The sequence below is a fragment of the Notamacropus eugenii genome, chromosome 5 (assembly GCF_028372415.1).
Source record: "Notamacropus eugenii isolate mMacEug1 chromosome 5, mMacEug1.pri_v2, whole genome shotgun sequence".
Classification (NCBI taxonomy): domain Eukaryota; kingdom Metazoa; phylum Chordata; class Mammalia; order Diprotodontia; family Macropodidae; genus Notamacropus; species Notamacropus eugenii.
Genome location: NC_092876.1, coordinates 236201528 through 236224955, shown reverse-complemented (window position 1 = coordinate 236224955; position 23428 = coordinate 236201528). Strand labels below are relative to the sequence as shown.

Here is a 23428-nt window from a genome sequence, read left to right as displayed (position 1 = left end):
TGTGCTCTACTAGGATCACAGTACTTGGATGAGTGGAAGGATGAGAGGATGTGGTGGTTGTGGTCAGGGAAATGAGTTCTTTAATTTATGATCTTTGAGTGGGCATTTCCCAGCATTGGTAAGATATCATGATGGTGGGTGACAGCTATTGAATTGGCAGTTATTAAAGTTGAAGTAATAAGGAATTTTGAAGTGAGGATTTAGGAGGGGCATTAAGTTACATGTTTTAGTCATGAAGAATAATAACATGTGTGGTGAATAAGATGGTGAACCTGATGTTGAAGTTGTGAAATAAAATGGAAAATTATCCTAGAGGTCAGGAAAAGACAGGAACAAAGCTAAAAAGAGGGTTTTATAATCAAATGACTTAAAACATTTGATTATGCCTGTCATTCAAGGTAGCCTCTTTCCATTAAGCTACTGAGTGTTCTCTAACCCCAATGACCTGTTGTGAAACTGCCACCATCTCTTTCTTCTTTTTCTCTCGTTGGGAGATCTGAGGTGGTGTCCTAATTTTTGACATCTGGAAGTCAGTTACAAATATCCTATCTACCTTCCTGAGTCAGAGAACCATGTGTGTTCTTCACCTCAGATTTTAGAAATCCAAAATGCTTGCACTTTATACTAATGTTTTGAAAGTTGTGCATACCAGCCTTTTAATAATCATCCTAAGTAAAAAAAAAGTATTTTTATATTGTTATAATCCTGTTCACATTTTTGCGGATGATTAAGAAGTCTTATAATAGGAAGGTCCCAAACAATCACCAAGAATTCTAAATCTCAATTTTAAACCTTAGTCTAAGTGTGATCACTAAATCCTCCTTTATTTAAGGTTTAAGACAGACTATACATGTTGACTTTATATTGCCTATGAGAAATTGACCAAAAAAAAAAGCCACTTAAGGAGTGCCTTCTAAAGAAGCGGCAGTATTCTTTTCCTGAGCTTTTAAATTTTAAAGTATTCTCTATAAATCATAGATCTAGAAGTGAAAGGAATATCATGTGAAGACAAGCATCTCTGCTTTTCAGTAACATTCTTAAAAGTTCAGTTTCTCAATTTTATGTGCTTTAAGTAGAACATTGAAAGTGAAGGAAACAGTCAAAAGAATAATATGCTTAAATACAGTAATGTAAATGAAGACAACACTAAATGCCAACAAACTCTGTTAATTTACTGGTAACATTTGTGCCAGGTGACTAAAGTTAGCAAAAATTGAATGAGAGTGATAAGTGACATGTATTTTCAGTCTTAAGTCTTCATTCTTTTACTTGATTGAGGTCATTACTTTTAAAGGTATTTTTGTTTGCTCTTAAGGGAATTCATGTGTGTGAGAGAAACATGTACAGAGAGAGAGAATGAGAGACAGAGATAAAAGGGTGTCTGTTCCCTTTTGAGTGTCTATGTCAAAATTAGAAGTATTTTTAAAATAGAAATAGTAGCATTTTATTTGAACCTTTGAACCTATTGATTCAAACTTGGACAGCCTAGCAAAGCCTTATCTTTTAATTTAGGAATGAACTTGCTTGGAAATGTTAGGTTATAGTATGGTTAATTCTCTGAAATTACATCATGGTTATTTCCATTCTGTCTCAATTTACTCCAGTCTCCTCTGATCCTCTGTTTGCTGCAGATCAGTCAGAAGTTATAATATATAAGATTTTACTTCATTATTTTTCTTCCTTGCCTCCTTGCAGCATTCACATTCTAATGGAGGAGGCAACATAGAAAAGCTATCCACCATACAAGGTATATACCATGTAGACTGAAGTTAATCTCAGAGGGAAAGCACTAGCATTTAGGGGGAATGGAAAAGACCTCCTGCAGAAGGCAGAATTTAAGGTGAGTTTTGAAGGAAGCCATTAGGCAGAGTTAAGAAGCAAGAGCATAAGTATCCCAGGTATGTGGGGAAGAGCCACTGAAAAGATGTGGAGTTGAGAGATGGAGCATCATGTGCAGAGAACAGTGCTTGGTAGCCAATATAGCTAAATCGTAGAGGACATGGAATAAAGCATAAGAATACTGAAAAAGGAAGGAAGAGGCTAGGTTATAAAAGGTTTTAAATAACTAGAGAGGATTTTATATTTGATCCTAGAGCAGTAGGAAGTTACCAGCATTTATTGGGCAGAGGAGTGACAGTATTTGACGTTTTAATAAATTCTTTTTGGTAGCTGAATGGATGTTGGGGTGAAGTGAGGAGAGATTTGAACAAAGAGATCAACTGACAGGCTGTTGCATAAGCCAGACACAAGATGATAAAAGCCTTCACTTGGATAGTAGCTATGTGAATAGAATGGAGCAATGAGGTAAAGCTAGAAGTGGCAAGATCTGACAACATATTAGATAGGTGGGATGAGGAGTAAGGATGACACCAAGGCTGCCAGCCTGGGTGATTGGGAGCATGGTGGAATCCTTGACAGTAATAGGGAAGTTGGGAAGAAGAAGAAGAAGATGTGAGACTGGACCCTAGAAAATGGTAGTTGAACCCATGGAAGCCAAAGAGATTACCAAATGAGAGAGTATGGAGGAAAAAAGAAGAGGTCCCAGGCCAGACTTGTGAGAGACACTTAGAGCTCATGGGTGTGTCCAGGATAAAGATTTAACCAAGGAGACTGAGAAGGAATGGTCACACAGAGAGAAAGACAGTCAGGAGAGAACATTGTCATGGAAACCTACAAGGGAGAGAATATCCAGGAAGAAAGAGTAGTGTCAGCACTACAGAGGTATCTTGAGGAATGAGAAAAGTCCTATACTAAGGAGCTGGAATGCTGCATACTTACAATAAAACAGAAGAAATTATATCTTGAATACTAGTACTTAACATTGTGTGGATAGCTCTCTTCCCCATTCAGTATAGAAATGCCACTTCTTTAGCACCTGCTACGTGCCAGGGACTCTGCTAAGTGCTAAGAATACGAAGACAAAAATGAAAGCCTCTGCTCCAAGGGAGGTTATAGTCTATCAGGGTAAACAACATTTGCACATATAAAAAAATATAAAGTGTATGCAAAATAAATACAAGGAAATTTTGGTGGTATGGGATTGAGTAACCAGTAGGAGTTGGGAGAATGAAGAAAAATCTCCTGTAGGATGGATTATTTGAGCTGATCACTGAAGGAAACTTGAGATTCTAAGAGGTGGAAGGGAGGCAACAACATATTCCAGTAATGGGGACAGTTTTTACAGTGGCAAGAAAGAATTGCCACTGTGTGAGGAACAGCAACATGGGACGGTTTAACCAGATCATAGATTGCATGAAGGGGAACATACTTAAAGTCTGGAAAGGAGACCAAAACTACCTTGTGTGAAGGAGTTTAAAAATGTTAAGCAGAAAAGTTGATATTTTATCCTGAGGCAGTGTGTAAAGTTGGTAAAGTTGTAAAGTTGGACATATTCTGGTCCTACTTTTCCATGCTTTTTGAGCAAGGGAGTGATATGGTAAGTCCGATAACTATGCTACCAGTTTTTTACTGTCAACAGAAGCTTCTCTCCAGTTCTCCATTGTCCAGGAAAAGAAAGAAAATAGATTCAGAACTATCTTCATGAACCAAATTCTAAAAAAAAATTCAATGTCTTTTAAAAACATTGAAATCCTCACTCCCTTTAAAAATAAGTTTCTGTGGAACATTACTATGGACTCAAATAGAAATGGATGGAAGGGAGGGGAACGTTAAGTTAAAAACCACAAACTAACATTATCTGTTTTGTATTTTTAATTTATTTTGTTAAGTATTTCCTGATTACATTTTAATCTGATTCTGAGTTTTGCCCTCAAGTTTGACACTTTTGTACTAGTGTGCTGTCATTTTGCAGCTGAGGAATCTGAAGTCCAGATCAATAAAGGAATTGGTTTAAGGTCACATAGCTGGTTACTGCTAACTACAGATTTAGAGCCAAGGACTGCTGGCTTCCAGTACTGACTTTTATTGGTGCTCATTCTGGAGTTAGACTCTTTTTCTAAAATCTCTGCTGTCTAACTTCCAACCTCATCAGTCAACTGAAATTGCTACCTTTGGTGACCATTTATCTTCTTAATTGTCTAATCTAATGACCTCTTAATTCTTATTCTATTTGATATGTTTGCAGCATTTGACACTGGATATATTTCCTTAGGATTTTCATGAAACTACTCATTTCGTTCTCTTACTGACTGTCTTTTCACAGCCTCCTTAACTCATTTATTATCATCTGTATCACACCCAATCACTAACTATGGATGTACCTCCTACTCTTCTCTTCCTAAGTTTGATTTAACTCCCTATGTTGCCTCAATTGGTTATCCTTTCAGTTCTCATGGGGAGGATTAAATTACCACCTCTTTGCCAAGAGTTGCCTAATCTACATATCCAGACCTAACCTCTCTAGTATTATGCAGCATTATCAACTGCCTACTGAGTGTATTGAACTTGATTTTTTCCCCAAAATCCAACTCTCATACGAACTTCCCAGGAAGAGCACTTCTATCCTTCTGGTCCCCCAGGTTCACAACGTTGAAGTGTTTCTTGACTTGTTGCTTTTGCTACCTGTATCTCATCAGCTGCCAAATGTCATTTCACTCTACTCAGCATCTCTCAAATGCATCCCTTCCTCACCACTCAAGCAGCCATCACTTCTTGCCTAAACTATTGAAATAGCCTCGTTTGACCTTCTTACCTCCAAAACATCTTCCATGCATTTCTCAGAGTGACTCCCAAAGCATCATGGTCTAACCATGGCCCTGTCCCTCCTGGCCACACTCAACCACTTCAGTAGCTCCATGTTACCTTGAGGAGAAATGCTTGGCATTTAAATCTCTTGGACCATCTGACCCTTTCTACATTTCCGTTCTTCTGATACGGTCCTCTCTCTACAAACTCTAAGATTCAGCCATACCTACCTACTATATATTCCTCATTTGTATGACAAGTCATGTCCCATCTCTCTACTTTTGTATTGTTTGCCACCCAGACCTGAAGTGTGTTCGTTCCTCCCCTCTCCCTTCCAGCATAGTAGACTCCTTTCCAGACTCCATTCAGATGTTGCCTTCTACCTGCACCTTTCCTTATAGCTCCAATTTCAGGTATCCACCCTCCCCCAACTTCTTTGTGTTCACTCTGTGTTCTTTATATGTGTTATATTTACATGTTGCATTTCTCCCATTTCACCTGAAAAATAATAGCTAACATTTAGTACTATATAGGTACTTTAGAGTTTACAATGTGCTTTTCGAATATTACCTCATGATTGTCACAAGGGTCTGGGGAGATAGGTGCTTTTATTATCCCCATTTTATAAATGAGGAAAAGGAGGCAGGCAGAGCTTAAGTGGCTTTTCTAGGGTCACATAGTTTGTAGGTGTCTGAGGCAGAATTTGAACTCAGGTCTTCCTGATTCCAGGCCTTGTGCCCTATCCATGGCACCATCTAGTTGCCTTTAATGCAGTGACTATTTCACTTTTATCTTTGTGTCTTCAGTGCTTAGCACAGTACCTGGCTTATTGGTTAACCATTGATTGATTATTATCTTTTTTGTCATCAGCTAATTTTTTCTTTGTGAGTCTTTTAAATCTACTTTTAGATCATAAGCTTTTTAAAGGCAGTTATCAACTCTGGAGAAATTTTTCTAATACAAAAGTAATCACATTACTGCCTTGCTCAAAACCTTTCAGTAAATCCGGACACTTTGACTTGACATTTACAATCCTCTATAATAATTTCCAGCCTACCTTCATAGCTTATCTCACAGTATCGCTCATCATATACTATACAATCCATTCTGCTTAATGCTTTCAGATTATTGACTCACCCTGATCTTTCCAACGGGTTTTGGATGTATACGTGTATTTGTACTTGTTAAAATCCGACCTACCTATTCTTCATGATCCAGCGAACGATACCCTTTCCATGATCCTTCCTCATCTTCCTACCTTTAAGTCATCACTGATTTTTCCTTCCTTAATATAACCAGTAGGAAGCAGTATTATAGAATTCAAAGGATGGGGAAAAGGATTAAGTAATCAGTGTCATCATATACTGCTGCAAGGTTTAAGGAACATAAGGACTAAGAAAAAACCAGTGGTAAACTTTGAGATGGTAAAAATTGAAGCTCCTCTAATAAGGATTTGAAGATTGAGTAGCAAAAGAGAAGATAAATTACTTTTCCTTGAAATTATCAATGAAAGAGAAGAAAGATATGGTTTGAGAGTATGAGAGAAAGTAGAGTTGAGCGAGAGGTTTTTAAGGTGAGGGAAACCTGAATATTTTTGTTAAGTGGTGGAAGAAGAGCCATTGCAGAGGGAGAAATAGAAGAGAGATAGGAGATGACTGATAGAATAAAGTCTAGGAGGGAATGCAACCCAGGCTGGAGATGGAGTGGTTGCTCTTTCCTTGTAGATAGACAGAGCCAGGTGAAGACAAAGTTTTGATGGGCAGAGTTTGCAGCAGTTTAAATAACCTAGATCAATAACCTTTTTGAGTGTGAAGCACCATCTCCCCCCTTTGTTAAAACTTCAAAAAAAATTTTCAGAAAGTATACTTAAGTACCCACACATATTATTTGTATTATTGATATCCTTTGAGTGAAAAAATGTGTTGAAAAAACTATTATGAATTCAGTAAATCATTTAAATGAATTTGTGTTTATGAATTCCACCTACATTCATATGAAAACTAATAATTCGTATATATCCTGATGAATATCTGGTCACTGAAGTCAGATGGCTCTGGAGGAGAAGTGAGACTGGTGACCTGCACAGCCCTCCATCACTCAAAACAAAAGTCAAGTGCAAGTCATGTCATCATTTCTCTGGTGGCATGATCTTCTTCAGCAGCGAAGGACGAACATACACAGCATTGTTTACAGAAACTATAAATTACTTATTTAATATAATAAGTCATGGTAGAGTATTTTGCTGGAGCTAAATAAAGATTGAAAAATTTAATGACAGAGGTTTTGGCCATGTAGATTCTTGGACTTGTAATAATGCCATATCACCCAGCAGTCCTTGATCAATGAGTTGGGAACCACTGGCCTAGATTTCAGTTGAGTAAAGAGAGTGGAAATTATTTTTAATTCCTTCTAGCTTACTTAATCCAAAGAGCTTTTTTTACTGGGCATTTTAAAATGTTTTCCGTATAATTATCACATGCTCATCTGAAACAAATTAGCTGCATATAATAATGTAATTTGTCTTTTTTTCCCCTATGATTAGACCTTGAAAGACCTAGTCAATGGTGAGTCAGTATTGTGATTATGAATATTGTGTACTATTATAATTTGATAGACCTGGACTTTCTAGTAGAATACATTACCTGCTTTTCATACTATCTTACCATTTCATTCTTTGGATATAGTCCTTCCAGACACCAGTGCTTTGATTCACTTCAATTCAATAAGCATTTATTAACTTACCAATATGTGCACGTTACTTTTAGGATCTGGGGGATACAAGAAAGAAATGAAGACTTAATCTCTGGGAGATACCTGATAGTTAAACATAAGTAAATGCAAGATAACTTGAGTAGGAAAAAAGAAAGAAAGTCCGCGATCATTTTTTTGTATGGATATCTCCCTTTAAAGAATAATATTCATCAGAGTTTTCTTTCTTGCCCCTCAACTCCATAGGTGTGGAGTACAATAATAACTGCTTAAATCTATGGCAGTTGGACTCACCCTTTCTATGAGGGTACCACAATGGAACACTTTACATACTTTACCCGATTTAGCCCAGATTTCCAAAATTTCCCCTTGCCCAGAATTTTGTTTTTTCTCTTTTGGATTCTGGAACTCAAGTAGCTGTGTTATGGTACAAACTTAAGTACAGTACTCCAAGTTTTACGTATTTAGAATGTTAGCCAAATAAATGTCAATACTTTTAAAATATACCACTCCGAAAGCCTTAAGTTTTTTTGTAATCAAAATTAAAATTAATTTAGAATTTGTCGTATGTGTTGAATGGAAAAGTTGTTTTTTTCAGGAGGAACGCCTAAGACAATTATCATTTGCCTCCAAGAAATAATAAATTGCCATAAAAACGGGAAAAAAAATAGTAATAGTTGATCTTAAGGAAGCTCAACCTTGGTGGCACCATTTAAAAAAATGTGCATAAGAACCACAGAAGTCATAGAAGCATAACCTTAATCCATAAAAGAAACAGACTGTATTTTAGTACAATTGGTTTCCTTTGTAATCTCAGTTTATTTTATGCATTTAAAAAAATTATTCTGAGGAGTCCATAGATTTCACCAGATTTCCAGAGAGGTCCATTACACATGAAAAAGCCCCTGGTATAGCAGATAGAGAGATTACATTGGAGCTAGGAAGATCTGGGTTCAAGTCTCACCCTGATACATATCATGTGAACCTGGACAAGTCATTTAACACTTTGAATGTACTAGACAACTCTCTAAGTATAAGTTGTAGAGAAGGTACCAGACTGCATTCATAAAAGAAATTTCCACATGTGGGAGCTTCCTACACCAACGAAATCACAGGTTCAGTCCCTGGTGTGGTATGGTAACCATAAAGTTCCTCACCTTAGACCCTAAATAGTAATCATAAAGCAGACTGAAGTAGAATAAGAGAAGTATCTTACAGCTGTGCCGGGAACAATTTCAGGAATCAAACATCATCATCATTATAACACTAATAATAGTTATATGACAATGTAATTTTTTCTCACACTTGACATATTATCTTATTTGATCATTATAACTTTGTGAAGTGTGTACTACAGATAGAATAAGGGCAGCTAGGTGGTGCAGCGGATAGAGTACCAGTGCAGGAGTCAGGAAGACCTGAGTTTAAATTTCACCTCAGACACTTGACACTCACTAGCTGTGTGACCTTGGGCGAGTCACTTAACCCCAATTGCCTCATCCTGGGTCATCTCCAGTCATCCTGGTGAATATCTGGTCACTGGATTCAGATGGCTCTGGAGGAGAATGGAACTGGTGACCTGCACAGCCCTCCCTCACTCAAAACAAAGTCAAGTGCAAGTCATGTCATCATTTTTCTGATGGCATGGTCTTCTTTGGCAATGAAAGATGAACACACACAACAGATAGAATAGTAATGTTTGTAAAGTGCTTTTAAGTTGTGCAGGACACTTTACAAATATCTCATTTTATGTTCAAAACAAACTTGGGAAGTAGATGCTCTTATTTTGCACTTTAATAGAGAAGGAAACTAAGGCAGTGACTTGTTTAGGGACACAAAGCTACTAATCGTCTATGGCTAGATTTGAGTTCAGTTCTCTCTGAATCCAAATGCAGCACTTTACACATTGTGCCACCTCATTGCCTCTCATTGCATTCTATAAATAACAGAAGTTATTAAGATGTTGGGATCAGAATTTTACATATATACATTAGTGACATATGGCATTTCCAAGGGTTTTTTTTCCCCCTTTTTTTGTGTTTTTAAGAAGCCAAGAGGATAGGAATGTGGTCTGACTTGAGAAATGTGGTCTAATTTTTTTGGCTCATATTGGCACTGTGTTTACTAAATTATATCTCCTCCCATATCAATGACTAGGAACAGAATTTTCCTTCTGTTCTCATTTCACATTGATTATTCACCCCCTCATCCCACAGTTATCTAGACATAATGATAAAATCTTTGTCTTTTTTAAAGGCATTTTCTTTGGGAGAAATTTGATATGTGGTGACCTTGAGTGAAGTGCTTCTGAAATTGTCTTGACATTTCTGATTATGTTTTAGCTTCTAAAATGAAGTAAGAAGTTGAGAATGTTGAGTGAGGCCCATGTCTCCCTGGCTAACAAGTCTTAGTATATATGGCCTTTTCCCAGTCTGTAAATTCTGTATGAAAAACCAATTGATCTTAAATCTAAATTGTAATTTCATCCTTTCAGAATGAAAATTTTTTCTTCATAATTTCTTCATAAATATCTATATTAAACTAAATTTGTCCTATACCTATTCTTTTTTTATGAATTTATTTTATTTTCTCCTCTAAATTTGTTTTCAGTTTTCAACCATCACTTCCATAAGTTTTAAATTTTTTCCCCTTCCTTCATCCCTCCTTTCATAAGACAGCACACAATCTTATATGGGCTCAACACATACTTTCTTATTAAACACATTTTCACATTAGTCATGTTGCATATATGAATTAAAATTAATGAGAGAAACCACAAGTAAACCAAAACAATACATAACAAAAAAGAAAAAGTCTGCTTCATTCTGGGTTCCAGTTCTATAGTTCTTTCTGTGGATGTGGATAGCATTTTGCATCAAGAGTCCTTTGGAAATGTTTTAGGTCCTTGCATTACTGTGAAGGGCTAAGTCTATCAGAAACAGTCCTCACACAGTGTGGCTGTTACTGTGTATAATGTTTTCTGGTTCTGCTCATTTCACTCAACATCAGTTCATATCAGTCTTTCCAGGTTTTTCTGAAGTCCACCTCTTCATCATTTCTTGTAGCACAATAGTATTCCATTACATTCATATACCACAACTTATTCAACCATTCTCCAGTTGATGGGCATTCCCTCAATTTCGAGTTCTTGACCACCACAAAAAGAGGTGCTATAAATATTTTTGTACATGTGGGTCCTTTTCCCATTTTTATGGTCATTTTGGGATACAGCCCCAGAAGCGGTATTGCTGGGTCAAAGGGTATGCACAGTTTTATAATCCTTTGAGCATAGTTCCAAATCACTCTCCAGAGTGGTTGGATCAGCTTATAGCTCACCAACAATAAGTTAATGTTCCAACTCTCCCACATCTCCTCCAACATTTATCATCTTCCTGTATTGTCATATTAGTCAGTCTGATAGGTGTAATGTGGTGCCTCAGAGTTGTTTTGATTTACATTTCTAATCAATAGTGATTGAGAACATTTTTTCATGTGACTATAGATATCTTCAGTTTCTTCCTCTGAAAACTGCCTGTTCATATCCTTTGACCATTTATCAGTTGGGGAATGATTTGTATTCTTGTAAATTTGACTCAGTTCTCTATCTATTTAAGAAATGAGGCTTTTATCGGAGACATTAGTTGTAAAAATTCTTTCCCAGTTTTCTGTTTCCCTCCTAATCTTGGTTGCATTGACTTTGTGCAAAAACTTTCAATTTAATGTAATCATCTCATAATGTTCTCTATCTCTTGTTTGGTCATAAATACCTCAATTCTCCATAAATTTGACAAATAAACAATTCCTTGCTCCCCTAATTTGTTTATAGCATCAGCTTTTATACCTAGATCATGTACCCATCTGGACTTTATTCTGGTGTACTGTATCAGGCATTGGTCTATACACAGTTTCTGCCACACTATCTTCCAGTTTTCCCAGCAGTTTTTGTCAAACAATGACTTCTTTACCTAGTTTTTTATGAATCATAATTTTGTTCTTTGGATATATCTGTAGCTGTTTACGAAGCTTCTTAGTCTCAAGGCATTTTAGCATGCATGAAATAGTAATTTTTATCTTTTGGTTTTTGGAAGAAACATTAATCATTATCCTTTTCAAAAACAATTGTTAGATAGTCTGCATACATTGCGCAGTATTGATTACTGTATATATATTTTCTTATGTTTGGTTACAATACCAATAATAACTAACATTTATGTAGCACCAACTATGTACCAGGCACTAGACTAAGGTCTTTATAAATATTATCTCATTTGATCCTCACAGAAACCCTGGGAAATAGGTGCTACTATTATCTCCATTTTACAGAGAAGGAAACTGAGGCAAACAGCACTGAAGTGACTTGCCCAGTGTCATATAACTATTAAGTATCTGGGACTGAATTGGAATTCAGGTCTTCCTGACTCCATGTCCTTTCCCTTCTAGCTACCTATCTCAGACAGATACTAGCTTTGTGACCTGGGACAACTCACTTAACCTCAGTTTTCTCAGCTCCAAAATGGATATAATAATAAGTTATACCTACCTCCCAGGGTTGTTTTGAGCATCAAATGGGATATTTGTAAAGTGCTTATCCTGGTATGGAGTAGGTGCTATAAAAAAGCTATCTGTTGTTATTGTGGTTGTTATCATCATTCTAAATGTCTATGTTATAAGAAACTCTTATTTTAAATGGTTTAATAAAAGTTGCAACACATAGTGGTAGATTTTGAAATTTTCCCATAGTCAAAGCATCACAGAATAAGTAGAATCTTAAGAATTGGAATTTTAGTGCTGGGTTATTATTGGTTAAAAAGTGTCTTGAAAATAGTCTTACAGGGATCTTTTTTAAATGATCAATAAAAACAGAAATTAAAAAGAAGATAATTTACTATCAAGGAGAAGAGAAGGAAGGAAATAATAACAATCCATCTTTAAGCATTTATTTAGCATTCATTATATGCCAGATAGTATGCTAAGTGCTGGGTATAGAAGTACAAAATTGAGACAGTCTCTGCCTTTGAGAAGTTTACATTCTACTGAGGGAATATTTTATGTTCACACTTATGTTAATATAGGATTATATAAACACAACACTAAATATGAGAGAGAAACTATGTTCAGGATTTTTTTTTCTAATAATTTTAACACATTATTATATTGCCATCTATATTATAGTTTCACACTAAATGAAACATTACCCAGTACTCTTAAAATAACTGTATTTTCAATTCTAGTTGTGTGAAATTGGGTAACGGTAGCATTAAAGATCTATCGTCAACTGATAAGAAAGGCTGAAATGTTATAATGGAAGAATCATAGACTTAGAGCTGCAAGAAAACTTTGGGGTCATTGGTTCTAACTCCTTCACTTTATAGTTGAAGAAATGAGGTTCAGAAATGTTACTTTGTTGCCCAGGGATAAGTCTGGAATTGGACCCCAAGTTCTCAGACTCCAAATCTAATACTTTTGTAGCTTTCTGCTTCTCATTAGATGAAGGGATCAATCATGTGTGTGTTTTGCTCCCAGCTCTGCCACTGTCTTGTTGCATGACATTGAATAAGTGGCCTTCCTGGTCCTGTTTGCTTCTTTGTAAAATGAGTGGATTCAGTTATGTGAACTCTGAATGCTTCCATTTCTATACTGTGATGACAGCAAATTTGTAAGTAGGAAAGAATTCATTGTCGGACAGTAAGAGGGGATACTGAGATTCTCAAATCAGTCTCTGATTACATTTCAGGAGTTCTTTCCATCAATGCAGATAACAACATATTGATGACTTCCTGTCGTATGGGATTTTTGTCCATAGCATCTCAGAAGTTCACTACAGAGGCCGCCTAGTATATTGGAGGCCATGTGACCAGCCCATCTTCAGGGGCAGGTATAGTAAAGGAGGAGGAATATAGTATAACTATAGGTGAAGGAAAAAGTAGACATGGGACGAAAAGACATTTGTATTTTTTGAATCATGCTCTTTAAGAAATGTCATTAATATTCATCAGTTATTAATGAGAAATTATCTTTTCTTGGACCTTGCATACCACTTTATATTTTGTATCATTTTATATTTTGCGTTATAATTGTTTTATAGTTCATGTATAGTTTTTGCATATTTGTATATTTGTCATATCCCCTCTCTTAAAAAATATGAAGCTAGGGATCCCACCTTAATTATCTTTGCCTTTTTCCCTGTGCCTAATATAGTGAGTGCTTTCCCCATAAGTGTATGTATGAATGAATGAATGAATGAGTCAGTCATTTAATCTTGAAGTTCTTAATTGACAGATATCCAAAATGGTTGCCACTGTTACACCTTCCTCCCCTTGGCTCACAGAGATTACTAAAGGGAACTAGGAATAAAGCCAACAACAGTTCTCCACACCCCCTTGTCAATGACTCATGTTCTCAAAACACAACCTTCCCCAACTGTTAATCATGAGGTGCAGAGAAAATAAAAAGTATTTCCTAGTTGGGAAGGGATTATGTAGAATCATCAATGTGATTATATTTCCCTTTAAAAAACTGAGACTCTGAAATGCGAAACAGCTTACCTAATATCATATATAAGCAGCAACAGTACATTATTTCATTAGGTTAATTCAGAGAATAAATAAAGGTACAGGCCCTGGTGTGTTTAGCAGGTTTGTTTTTCTACTGTTTTCTAGTTTTTCATTTTCTAATTTAACTTCCTTTGGCAAATAGTTTTGGGGAAGGTTAGAAATGTAATTACTTTAATTTAACTTGATATTTCTGACCTTTTTATGTGGAGATACTATCCAACCACTGTTAAGCATGACCTTTGTAATTTTTTACTAATAGTTTTGATATATTTGAGTCCATCAGAACTCATCCTACTAGTCAGTAACTGAAGTTAGGGATAGAAACCTAGGAAAGAATTTTTTTCCCCCTTCTGTTACAACTAACTGGCCCCTTTGAGATTCAAACCAGTGAGTCACCTTGGCCTCATTAACACCCTATTCTAGCTAGCCCAGTTATGAGATATATGATGTACCACTGGTCATGTGTTCTTGAAATAGTGTTTATCTCCTTTAAAAAAAAAAGTTGTCTTTACTTGAGTATAAACACATGCTTATTTGTATATGTAATTAAAAGCAGTATTAGAAAATTTCTCTTGATTCTTGTGTTTGAAAGTCAAATTTGCTTTTCATCAAGAATGCTTGAAAGTCCTCTATTTTTTCCCCTGAAGTAGTATACTCAGTTTTGCTGGGTAGGTGATTCTTGGTTTTAGTCCTAGTTCCTTTGACTTCTGGAATATCATATTCCACACCCTTCGATCCCTTAATGTAGAAGCTGCTAGATCTTGTGTTATCCTGATTGTATTTCCACAATACTTGAGTTGTTTCCTTCCATCTGCTTGCAATATTTTCTCCTTGACCTGGGAACTCAGGAATTTGGACAATGTTCCTAGGAGTTTCTCTTTTTGGATCTCTTTGAGGAGGTGATTGGTGGATTCTTTAAATATTTATTTTCCCCCCTGGTTCTAGAATTTCAGGGCAGTTTTCCTTGATAATTTCATGAAAGATGATGTCTAGGCTTTTTTTGATCATGGCTTTCAGGTAGTCCCATAATTTTTAAATTGTCTCTCCTGGATCTATTTTCCAGGTCAGTTGTTTTTCCAATGAGATATTTCACATTCTCTTGCATTTTTTCATTCTTTTGGTTTTGTTTTGTGATTTCTTGGTTTCTCATAAAGTCATTAGCCTCCATCTCTTCCATTCTAATTTTGAAAGAACTATTTTCTTCAGTGAGCTTTTGAATCTCCTTTTCCATTTGGCTAATTCTGCTTTTGAAAGCATTCTTCTCCTCATTGGCTTTTTGACCCTCTTTTGCCAATTGAATTAGCCTATTTTTCAAGGTGTTATTTTCTTCAGCATTTTTTTGGGTCTCCTTTAGCAAGGTATTGACCCGCTTTTCATGATTTTCTTGCATCTCTCTTATTTCTCTTCCCAATTTTTCCTCCACCTCTCTAACTTGATTTTCAAAATCCTTTTTGAGCTCTTCCATGGCCTGAGCCCATTGAATATTTATTTTGGATGTTTGGGATACAGAAGCCTTGACTTTTATGTCTTTCCCTAATGGTAAGCATTGTTCTCCCTCATCTGAAAGGATGGGAGAAGATATCTGTTCACCAAGAAAGTAAACTTCTATAGTCTTATTTTTTTCCCCTTTTTTGGGCATTTTCCCAACCAGTTACTTGACTTTGGGGTCTTTTGTCAAGAGTAGGGTATACTCTGGGAATCTGTAAGATTTCAGTTCCTCCAAGGTGGCACAATCAAGCGTGTACACTGGTCTGGGAGCACTGAGAGATTTTTGTGCCCAGAATCTTAGCAGAGTTTCCTCTCCACAGCCACCTGGCCTCCAGTTCTGCCAAGCCAGCACTGGGGGCTGAGATTCAGATAAGCTGCATGGGCAGGGCCACCATTCAGTGTGAGATAAAGATCAGCTGCTGCAGGGCCTCTACACAGGGCTGAGGTAATAATCAGCTCCTCAGTGCCCACAGTGTTTTTACAATCCAGCAATGGATGCAGGCTGCTGTGGGAACTGCCCAATGTGGCCTCTGTGGCCACTGCCTGGGACCAAAGCTGTGGGAACTCCCTTTTCTCTTCTCAGCCAGCTGAAAAAACTCTGTCACTGACCTTTGACACCTGTGGGTTGAGCAATCTGCGAACCACTGATACTGGGATTGGAGATTCCGCCCCCGCGGGCTGTTCTCGCACTGCAGCCAAGGCTGGGCTAGTAGGCTCCACTCCACGTCTGGTGCAACAGACGTTTCCCATGGGCCTTTCAGGTCACCCTGGACTGGAAATCTCCTCCACTCTGTTGTTCACTTCTGCTGCTCCAAAATTTGTTGAGAGTCCCTCTCTACAGGTATTTTATGGGCTGTGTGGGGGAGAGCCAGCATATGTGTGTCTTTCTTCTCCGCCATCTTGGCTCTGTAGAAAATTTCTCAACATATCTTTTTAAAAATTTTGTTTGACAGTAAAAGTCACAGAAGTGAAACATATAGTCAAAGACCCACTTTTTAATCTTTCCTTTTTTGTGTGTTTGACAGTGAAAGTCACAAAAGTAGACCTTGTAGGCAAAGAACCCAAGTCACTTTATGGAGTGCTACTGGACCATATTCTTTTTAGGGAGGCTATAGCAGGTCTGATGTCAGTCACTTTGGAGACCTTTAGACCTCAGTGCTCATTTATTGCTAAAATGTACCAGCTCTGCTTCTGCATTATGAAGATCATCTGTCAACACTTTGAGATATTCTCCTTTGTTATTAAGCTTGTGATGCTCTACACTGTCAGGTTTTTTTGCCAATTATAGTTAAGGTACAATGGTGTATTCACTGGATCAAAGTCTCACACTGGCGGTAGAGGAATGATTTGTAAGTCTTTATTCATCTGAATTGTACAATAGAATACCTGAGGAATGCAAATAATCCCTCCAAGGACTCAATAGAAAAGACTGTTAAAATGACAGTGTAGGACTATTATTATTCTGAATTGATGTTTTAGCCAAAGTAATTATTTCTTATCTTGTTGTTTTGAAACAGTTCTTAGTTTATTAGTTGTGCTGTCCATATTTACCAGACAAAATTTGTATAAGATTTTACAAATTGTCCTTTTACATAGGTTTCACTTTGTTTTCTTTTCTTTGACTCTTTCGTACATGATTTATCAAAATTATATATTTGATACAGATTTAGAAAAAATGTATATGTAGACACATACTGAGAAAACATTGGTGTAAATATTTTTGCCACTTTGGAATAAATTGCCCAGCCTGTGAAGTTGATCTATGTTTCCACAATAATTTTTCAACCTAAGAAGTACTGACTTAAACATTTATTTTCCTTTATCTTTAACTCTCTCATATGAAAACCAAATGCATTTTTTTGGCTTAACCTTTTGAAAAGCCATTCAGTGTATCCCAAGGTAAATCTTAGGTGTTAATCAATTAGGGCATAACCAGAAAAAAATCATAATGAATATTGAAAAACCTGTGATGGTATATTTATATAAGTAAGTGACAGAAAGTCATCCTTATGTAACAAATGTGTGAAAACTGTTGAATGAACTTTTATATTCTTTGTCCCATCTAAAACCCTACTCAGTGGGCCATGCACTTAATCTCATAATAGCTCTGATCCCCTGCTATTTTCTTTGACAAATGAGTGTTGATGAACTTGTGGTTTTGTTCATTTTTTTTCCTGAAGTGACATTTACATTGATTATTTAAAGGATTGCAGACCACAGTTTCAAAGCACTTTACCATAATGGCTGTTAAAACCTTAGTTTAAATCTCCTAAATTAGCAGGGCGAGCAGCACGCCTGTGGTACTCATGAAAGTCTATGTTTTGGGGTGTTTTCTGTATTTAAATCGGTGGCACCTACAGTACAATATTCAGATCTGTACCTGAGCCAAAAGACTATATCCTAGAAGTCGTTCTCTAAGAATATGTTATCATTGTACCTTTCTTTTTCCTCATCTCACTTAGGCCCTCAATATTGATTCTTACAATATTTCACATTAAAATATAAAACTTATCGTTCTTTTTAGGTAAAGAATTCATTATATGTTTCTTGAAATATTGCTAGCTTTGCATCTCCAAAAAACTTTACATGTAGTTGTGCTAATTAAGCATCTTTAGAACTGGAATTCATAAGGATGATTTGGTTGTTGGTAAATGTAGATTTCTGATCATGTTAATCTTTCCCATGAAAAACACCTATAGAAACAATGCCAATTCTGTTTATTGTTTCGAATAAAAGAAATGCACATGCTCTATGGGTGGAGTTGTAACATAAACAGTCCATTTGTTGTGGTACCTCCAGAATTATCTGAAGGCATTTTTAAGTTCTTCTAAACAAATAGCATTTTACCTTTGTATCCCTCAGTGGTGATCTTCATATCCCTTTACACAGCAATAAGTTTTTCTTCATTTTTTCAAAGGTTGTGTGAGAGATGCTGGGGTACAATTTGTGGTGTACAAATTTGGCATTAACAGAAGAAAGTTTTTAAAGTGTTTTTCTAATATTTTATACAGATTTTATGCTAAAATAAAACTAGATAGCAGTAAAATATTAATGGAGTACACCTGAAGCAGTTGCTGCCTGTTAATGCCTTGACCTTGGAAAGCTATACACAAAAAGATGGCATCATAAAACCGTGCAATTCTTATGAATATGTATGTGCTACTTGATAATAATGAATGTGGTACAGTCATGCATGCACTACAAGATAATGTTGTGCCCTTTTTTGTCTACAGGTTGATAAAAATTAAAGAGTGGGTAGACAAGCATGACCCAGGTGCCTTGGTCATTCCTTTTAGTGGGGCCTTGGAACTCAAGTTGCAAGAAATGAGTGCTGAGGAGAAACAGAAGTATCTGGAAGAGAACATGACACAAAGGTTAATTAGCATTCATTTTCCCTACACTTTATTATCAACTATTTCCTTGCAGTAATTTAATTGCTTGCGCTGATAGAATAATAAATGACAGAGTAATTACCATTATAAAGAGGGAATCTTCTCCTTTCTTTACCATGAGACAGAGTGAAAAGATTTATTTTAAATTAAGTTTTTAACTGTCATCTGTCATCTCTGTACAGTGTTTTAATTATAACATAGGTATTAGTTATGTATATTTTTGAGAAGGAATGATCACCAAAACTCTTTCGTCATGTTCAGGCCTGGGGGGTGGGGTGGGGTGGAGGGTGCTGGGGGGAGGAGAAAAGAGGTGTGGGGAAAAGGGGCTTGAATCAGTTGCCATAATTTTTCTAACAGTAATAAATTGTTTAAACATTGAATTTCAGTCAAATAATTTTGCTTTTGTGACCTGATGTCCTGAAAATAATTTATACAGGGCCAAAATAACCATATGATAGATATAACAAGTGTTTTTTAATTATTATTGTAAATAATTCAAAGCGGTATCTTTAGGATGGTGCCATTTAAAGTAATTTGTTAAATAGACTCAGAAACAATAATATTCTTTCCAAATGTACTTAACTATATTTTGAAGAGGATATGGCGGTTTTCAAATGTGCAGAAACTTTTCTGCTTTAAATTAAATTTAAAAAATTATATGACCATGTTCAACATATACCATATATGGATCTGTGTGTGTGTATGTGTGTGTTTGTGTGTTAAATGAATTTGTTTCATTTTATTTCAGTGCTTTGCCAAAGATCATTAAGGCTGGCTATGCAGCACTCCAACTAGAATACTTTTTCACTGCAGGCCCAGATGAAGTACGTGCATGGACCATCAGGGTAAGATTCATACTTATTCATCAGCTATATCCAGTTCCACACTATTGAATTCAGATTGATATCACTGACTTTGAAGTTTGTCATGGTGGCGGTTAGCTAGTCATTACAGATGAGGTTTTTGTCCAGGATAACTTTAATTATTTGTGAGCTGCTGAACAGTGAAAGTGGAGCTGCATTGATTGAGGCAGGTAACAATTGATTCTGCCTATTACATAGTCTGAATTTCTTCATCCTGTAGAATCTGTCTACCCTCCTCCTGTGGTCCGAGATAAGACGTACCAGTATTGTGCTTGCTTAATCTGTGTGACTGGGTTTGTCTGCAGTGAAATTGATGTTGCTTTTCATTTTGTATTCGCTAAGTTTGTTTGGGTTGCGGGTGGTTCTTTCCTCCTTTGCTTTGCTCGGATTACATTTTCAGCAATAAAAGCAGTATAACATCATTATATTCTTCATAGATACACAGTTGGGCTCAACAACGTAAAGTCAGTGTGTAATAATTCATGTCTCTCTTGATTTGAATTCATAGAACTAGAGTTTATTTTTGTAATTTCATATGGTCTATGTAGTTACTTGAAAAATTTGATATGTGTTTTAAATATTGATGTATACTGATTACAACCATAGAGAATGACTAATTTATTCCCAGAGGACAATAAGAGCTGAACCGTAATGGTTTGCTTTTAAATGTAAATATATTGTAATATAGTGGTTAGTACTGAAAAATATTTTGAAATGTACATAGTTCTAAATGGTGCATTAAAGAATATGAAAATAATACTGGAACTTTTTGAGATGATGAATGTTATTTCAGTCTTTTATTCTACTTCTTGCATTTATTTTCCTGTTACATGGTGAATTTCAGCGCTCCCTTGATTTAATTCAAATCATTCCTGTTTTCAGCAACTACTGTAATTTATTGTTACATTTTATTTTGATTTAACATGGATAGAAATGTGTAGACAATCCAATGTAGTAAATGTTTTGTTTGAATATAAGCTTCACTTTTCTTTTATCTCGTCTTAAAGAAAAATGTGATTGACTTCTAACCAAGGTCCTTTTATATAAATTCCCCAAATAATGTCAAAGCAAATTTATGTTGGTAAGCAAATTGCTAGTTTTTTTTTTAATACCACATAACTTTCAAACTTCAGTATGTTCAATTAAAGATAAGCCTTGCTCTTTGCTCAAAAATATGAAAGGTGGTTTATCTTAAGACTGATTGTAAGTATCTTCGATTTAATGCACTAAGATATTTAGTCAGGTAAGCATCAGTGAGTAGCCATATTAACCTAATACATCTTTTATTGTAAAAACTGTGCTTTACAGTGTCAGACTCCTTAGCACTTTAACATGCTTTATTAAGCAGCCTTTAGGTCACCATTATTTCTCAAATTTCTTTCCATGGTTGTATGTGCATAGAATGTATGTAACTTAATGCATGAGACAATTAGAAAGCATTCTTCTTTTTTCTACAAAACTTAGAATTTTCTTTAACAATGGTTCTGTATGTATAGATTGTACTCATTAAATCTATTATTTAAAATCCATTACTTTTTTCTTAGACTTTCAGATAATGATGAAAATGTTTGGGAGATTCTATAAGGTTGACATGTCTAGAATATTATATTACATTTATTGATTTTTATATATTTTATAAACTAGTAGAAATCCATAGGATATTTATTTTTAACTTTTTTAAAGTCTTTGATAATTCAGCTTGAAAATTACTTAAAAATCTTTATTTCTTCTTTTTTTAAATGGTGAAGGATGGAAAATCGAAATGAAACCTACAACAGAAAGGATCTCCACATCTAAAATCAATAGTACTGTGGATAGCCATTAGGAATAAACAAAGCTGCATTTCTTTAGTATCAACTGATTTATTGGTTCTAAAAAGTCAGTTATCTATATGCCCCACCATTGAAAAATTACCAGTTATAAGCCTGACATTTTAACTGGTATGAAACTAAGTTCTAGTGGAACACTTGCATATCTGAGAGGAGAAATTTTACCCTTGAAATCAGTCTTCTTAAATGCAGTTAATTTTCCCTGGTCTTTCTTTTGACAGAAGGGGACGAAGGCTCCTCAGGCAGCAGGAAAGATTCACACTGATTTTGAAAAGGGATTCATTATGGCTGAAGTAATGAAATATGAAGATTTTAAAGAGGAAGGTTCAGAAAATGCTGTCAAGGTAAAAGATTGTTTTTTTGTTTTTAGAGTTTCTGGGTTTTTTTTTTTATATATGAAAGTTTATGTGATAAAAGCTAATTGTAGTTATCTTTCATATATCATGTTTATAATTTTTCTTTTACTTGAAAAAATCTGTTGTTTTATAATAAGATTATCAAATATTTAATGTTGACTAAATATCAGCTAGGTAAAAGAGCTGTTTTCACATGTATTTAGCTAGTGAAAGTAGCATGCCAATTATTTTCAGCAATTTTAAAGATTCTGTTTTCCTAAAGAAGAGCAAAGACCCTGTTAGTGAAAGAATTTTACATAATCTCAAAGAATTTTATTTTTCTCTATATGCTAATTAATGAAAAACCATAGTTGTTGGAGTTTTAGTATTTGAAATTAAAGTGGTATACCTATATTAGAGTACATGTGAGAGATACAATGTCTTTTAATAAACTGAAGTAAACATGCATTACAGATTTAAGGAAATGGGTTGAAATTTAATTAAACAAAACTTTGTTCTTGCTGAAACTTTGTAGTTGGGTCTTTTAAAAAAATATCATTGGGAATTGTTTCTGCTTTCTCAACACTAGAGGGCAGGGACCGATTAGATGCCCAAAATTGTGCTTTTTTTCTTTGGACTAATAAATTTAATTTCATTTACAGTTACTAAAAGTGAAGTAAAATTATATGTGGGTAATACATGTTAGTACTACCATTATATAGTTAAAACAAGCTAAATCGGTTTCATGTAAGAAACTCATGGTTGTTCCATACCTAATGTATAAATATGCCATCGGATACACCGGAAGTTGAAGAAAGTTTCCTTGAATTTCCTTAATTTGTTACTTTAAGACACCTAGAATAGAAAAATACAAGTAATTTTAAATGCATCATCCTGTGTTTAACATTTCATCGTTAGGCAGGACTGCAAAAAAAAAGTTAATTTCAGTATGTTCTCAGTGGTGTCATAGGAAAGATCATACTTAGCAGCAGGACTTTAACACAGCTGTTTGAACCCTGGGAAGTTGGGGGGAAAGACTTAAAATAATTGATTCAATGCGGAATAGGAAGCATTTAAAAAGGAAGGAGTTGTAGTTGTTATCACTGAACAAATAAATATGATCACAAGTTTTTAAAGTGTCTTTATATATGCATAAGCATAGGTATAAGTTTTACCCCATTAGTAGAAGTTGTCCTTGAACTCTAAGAATCTGTTTAGATACTCGGTCATTTTAGGATATATAATTTCATGAAGATTCTTTCCCTTCATTTTAGTTCAAATATTTTCTATTATTAAAATAGAGAAATCAGCCCCTTCTTTTATCTACTCTTACATGGTAAACCAATTGTACCACAGGGCACCCTTTAATAGATGCCTGGCTTATAAAAAACTTTGAAAGGTTTATAGAATGTAAATACTTCCTTTGAGAAAACAGAAAAAAATTAATGGTAAGTAAAATATTTCCTGTTTTTAGAAAATGTCCAGCATTTAAATAGATTGTTTTTAATTATAAGTTGCAAAAGGTTGACTTTGGCTTTTAGGCCCTGGATACTTAAATATCTCATTGCTTTTAAACTTCAAAAATAAATTTTCAAATTTAGCTGAGATATGAAT

The 23428-nt window shown here is 35.3% G+C and overlaps 1 protein-coding gene across 1 annotated transcript in view; it reads left to right on the top strand.

Moving 5' to 3' along the window:
• Positions 1-23428, top strand: part of OLA1 (Obg like ATPase 1) — a 260413-nt gene that overhangs the window by 234657 nt on the left and 2328 nt on the right. Inside the window, exons 8-10 of the mRNA XM_072612356.1 lie at positions 18629-18769; positions 19536-19632; positions 21701-21823. Of these exons, the coding sequence (XP_072468457.1) occupies positions 18629-18769; positions 19536-19632; positions 21701-21823 (361 nt within the window). The remainder of the gene's footprint in view (positions 1-18628; positions 18770-19535; positions 19633-21700; positions 21824-23428) is intronic.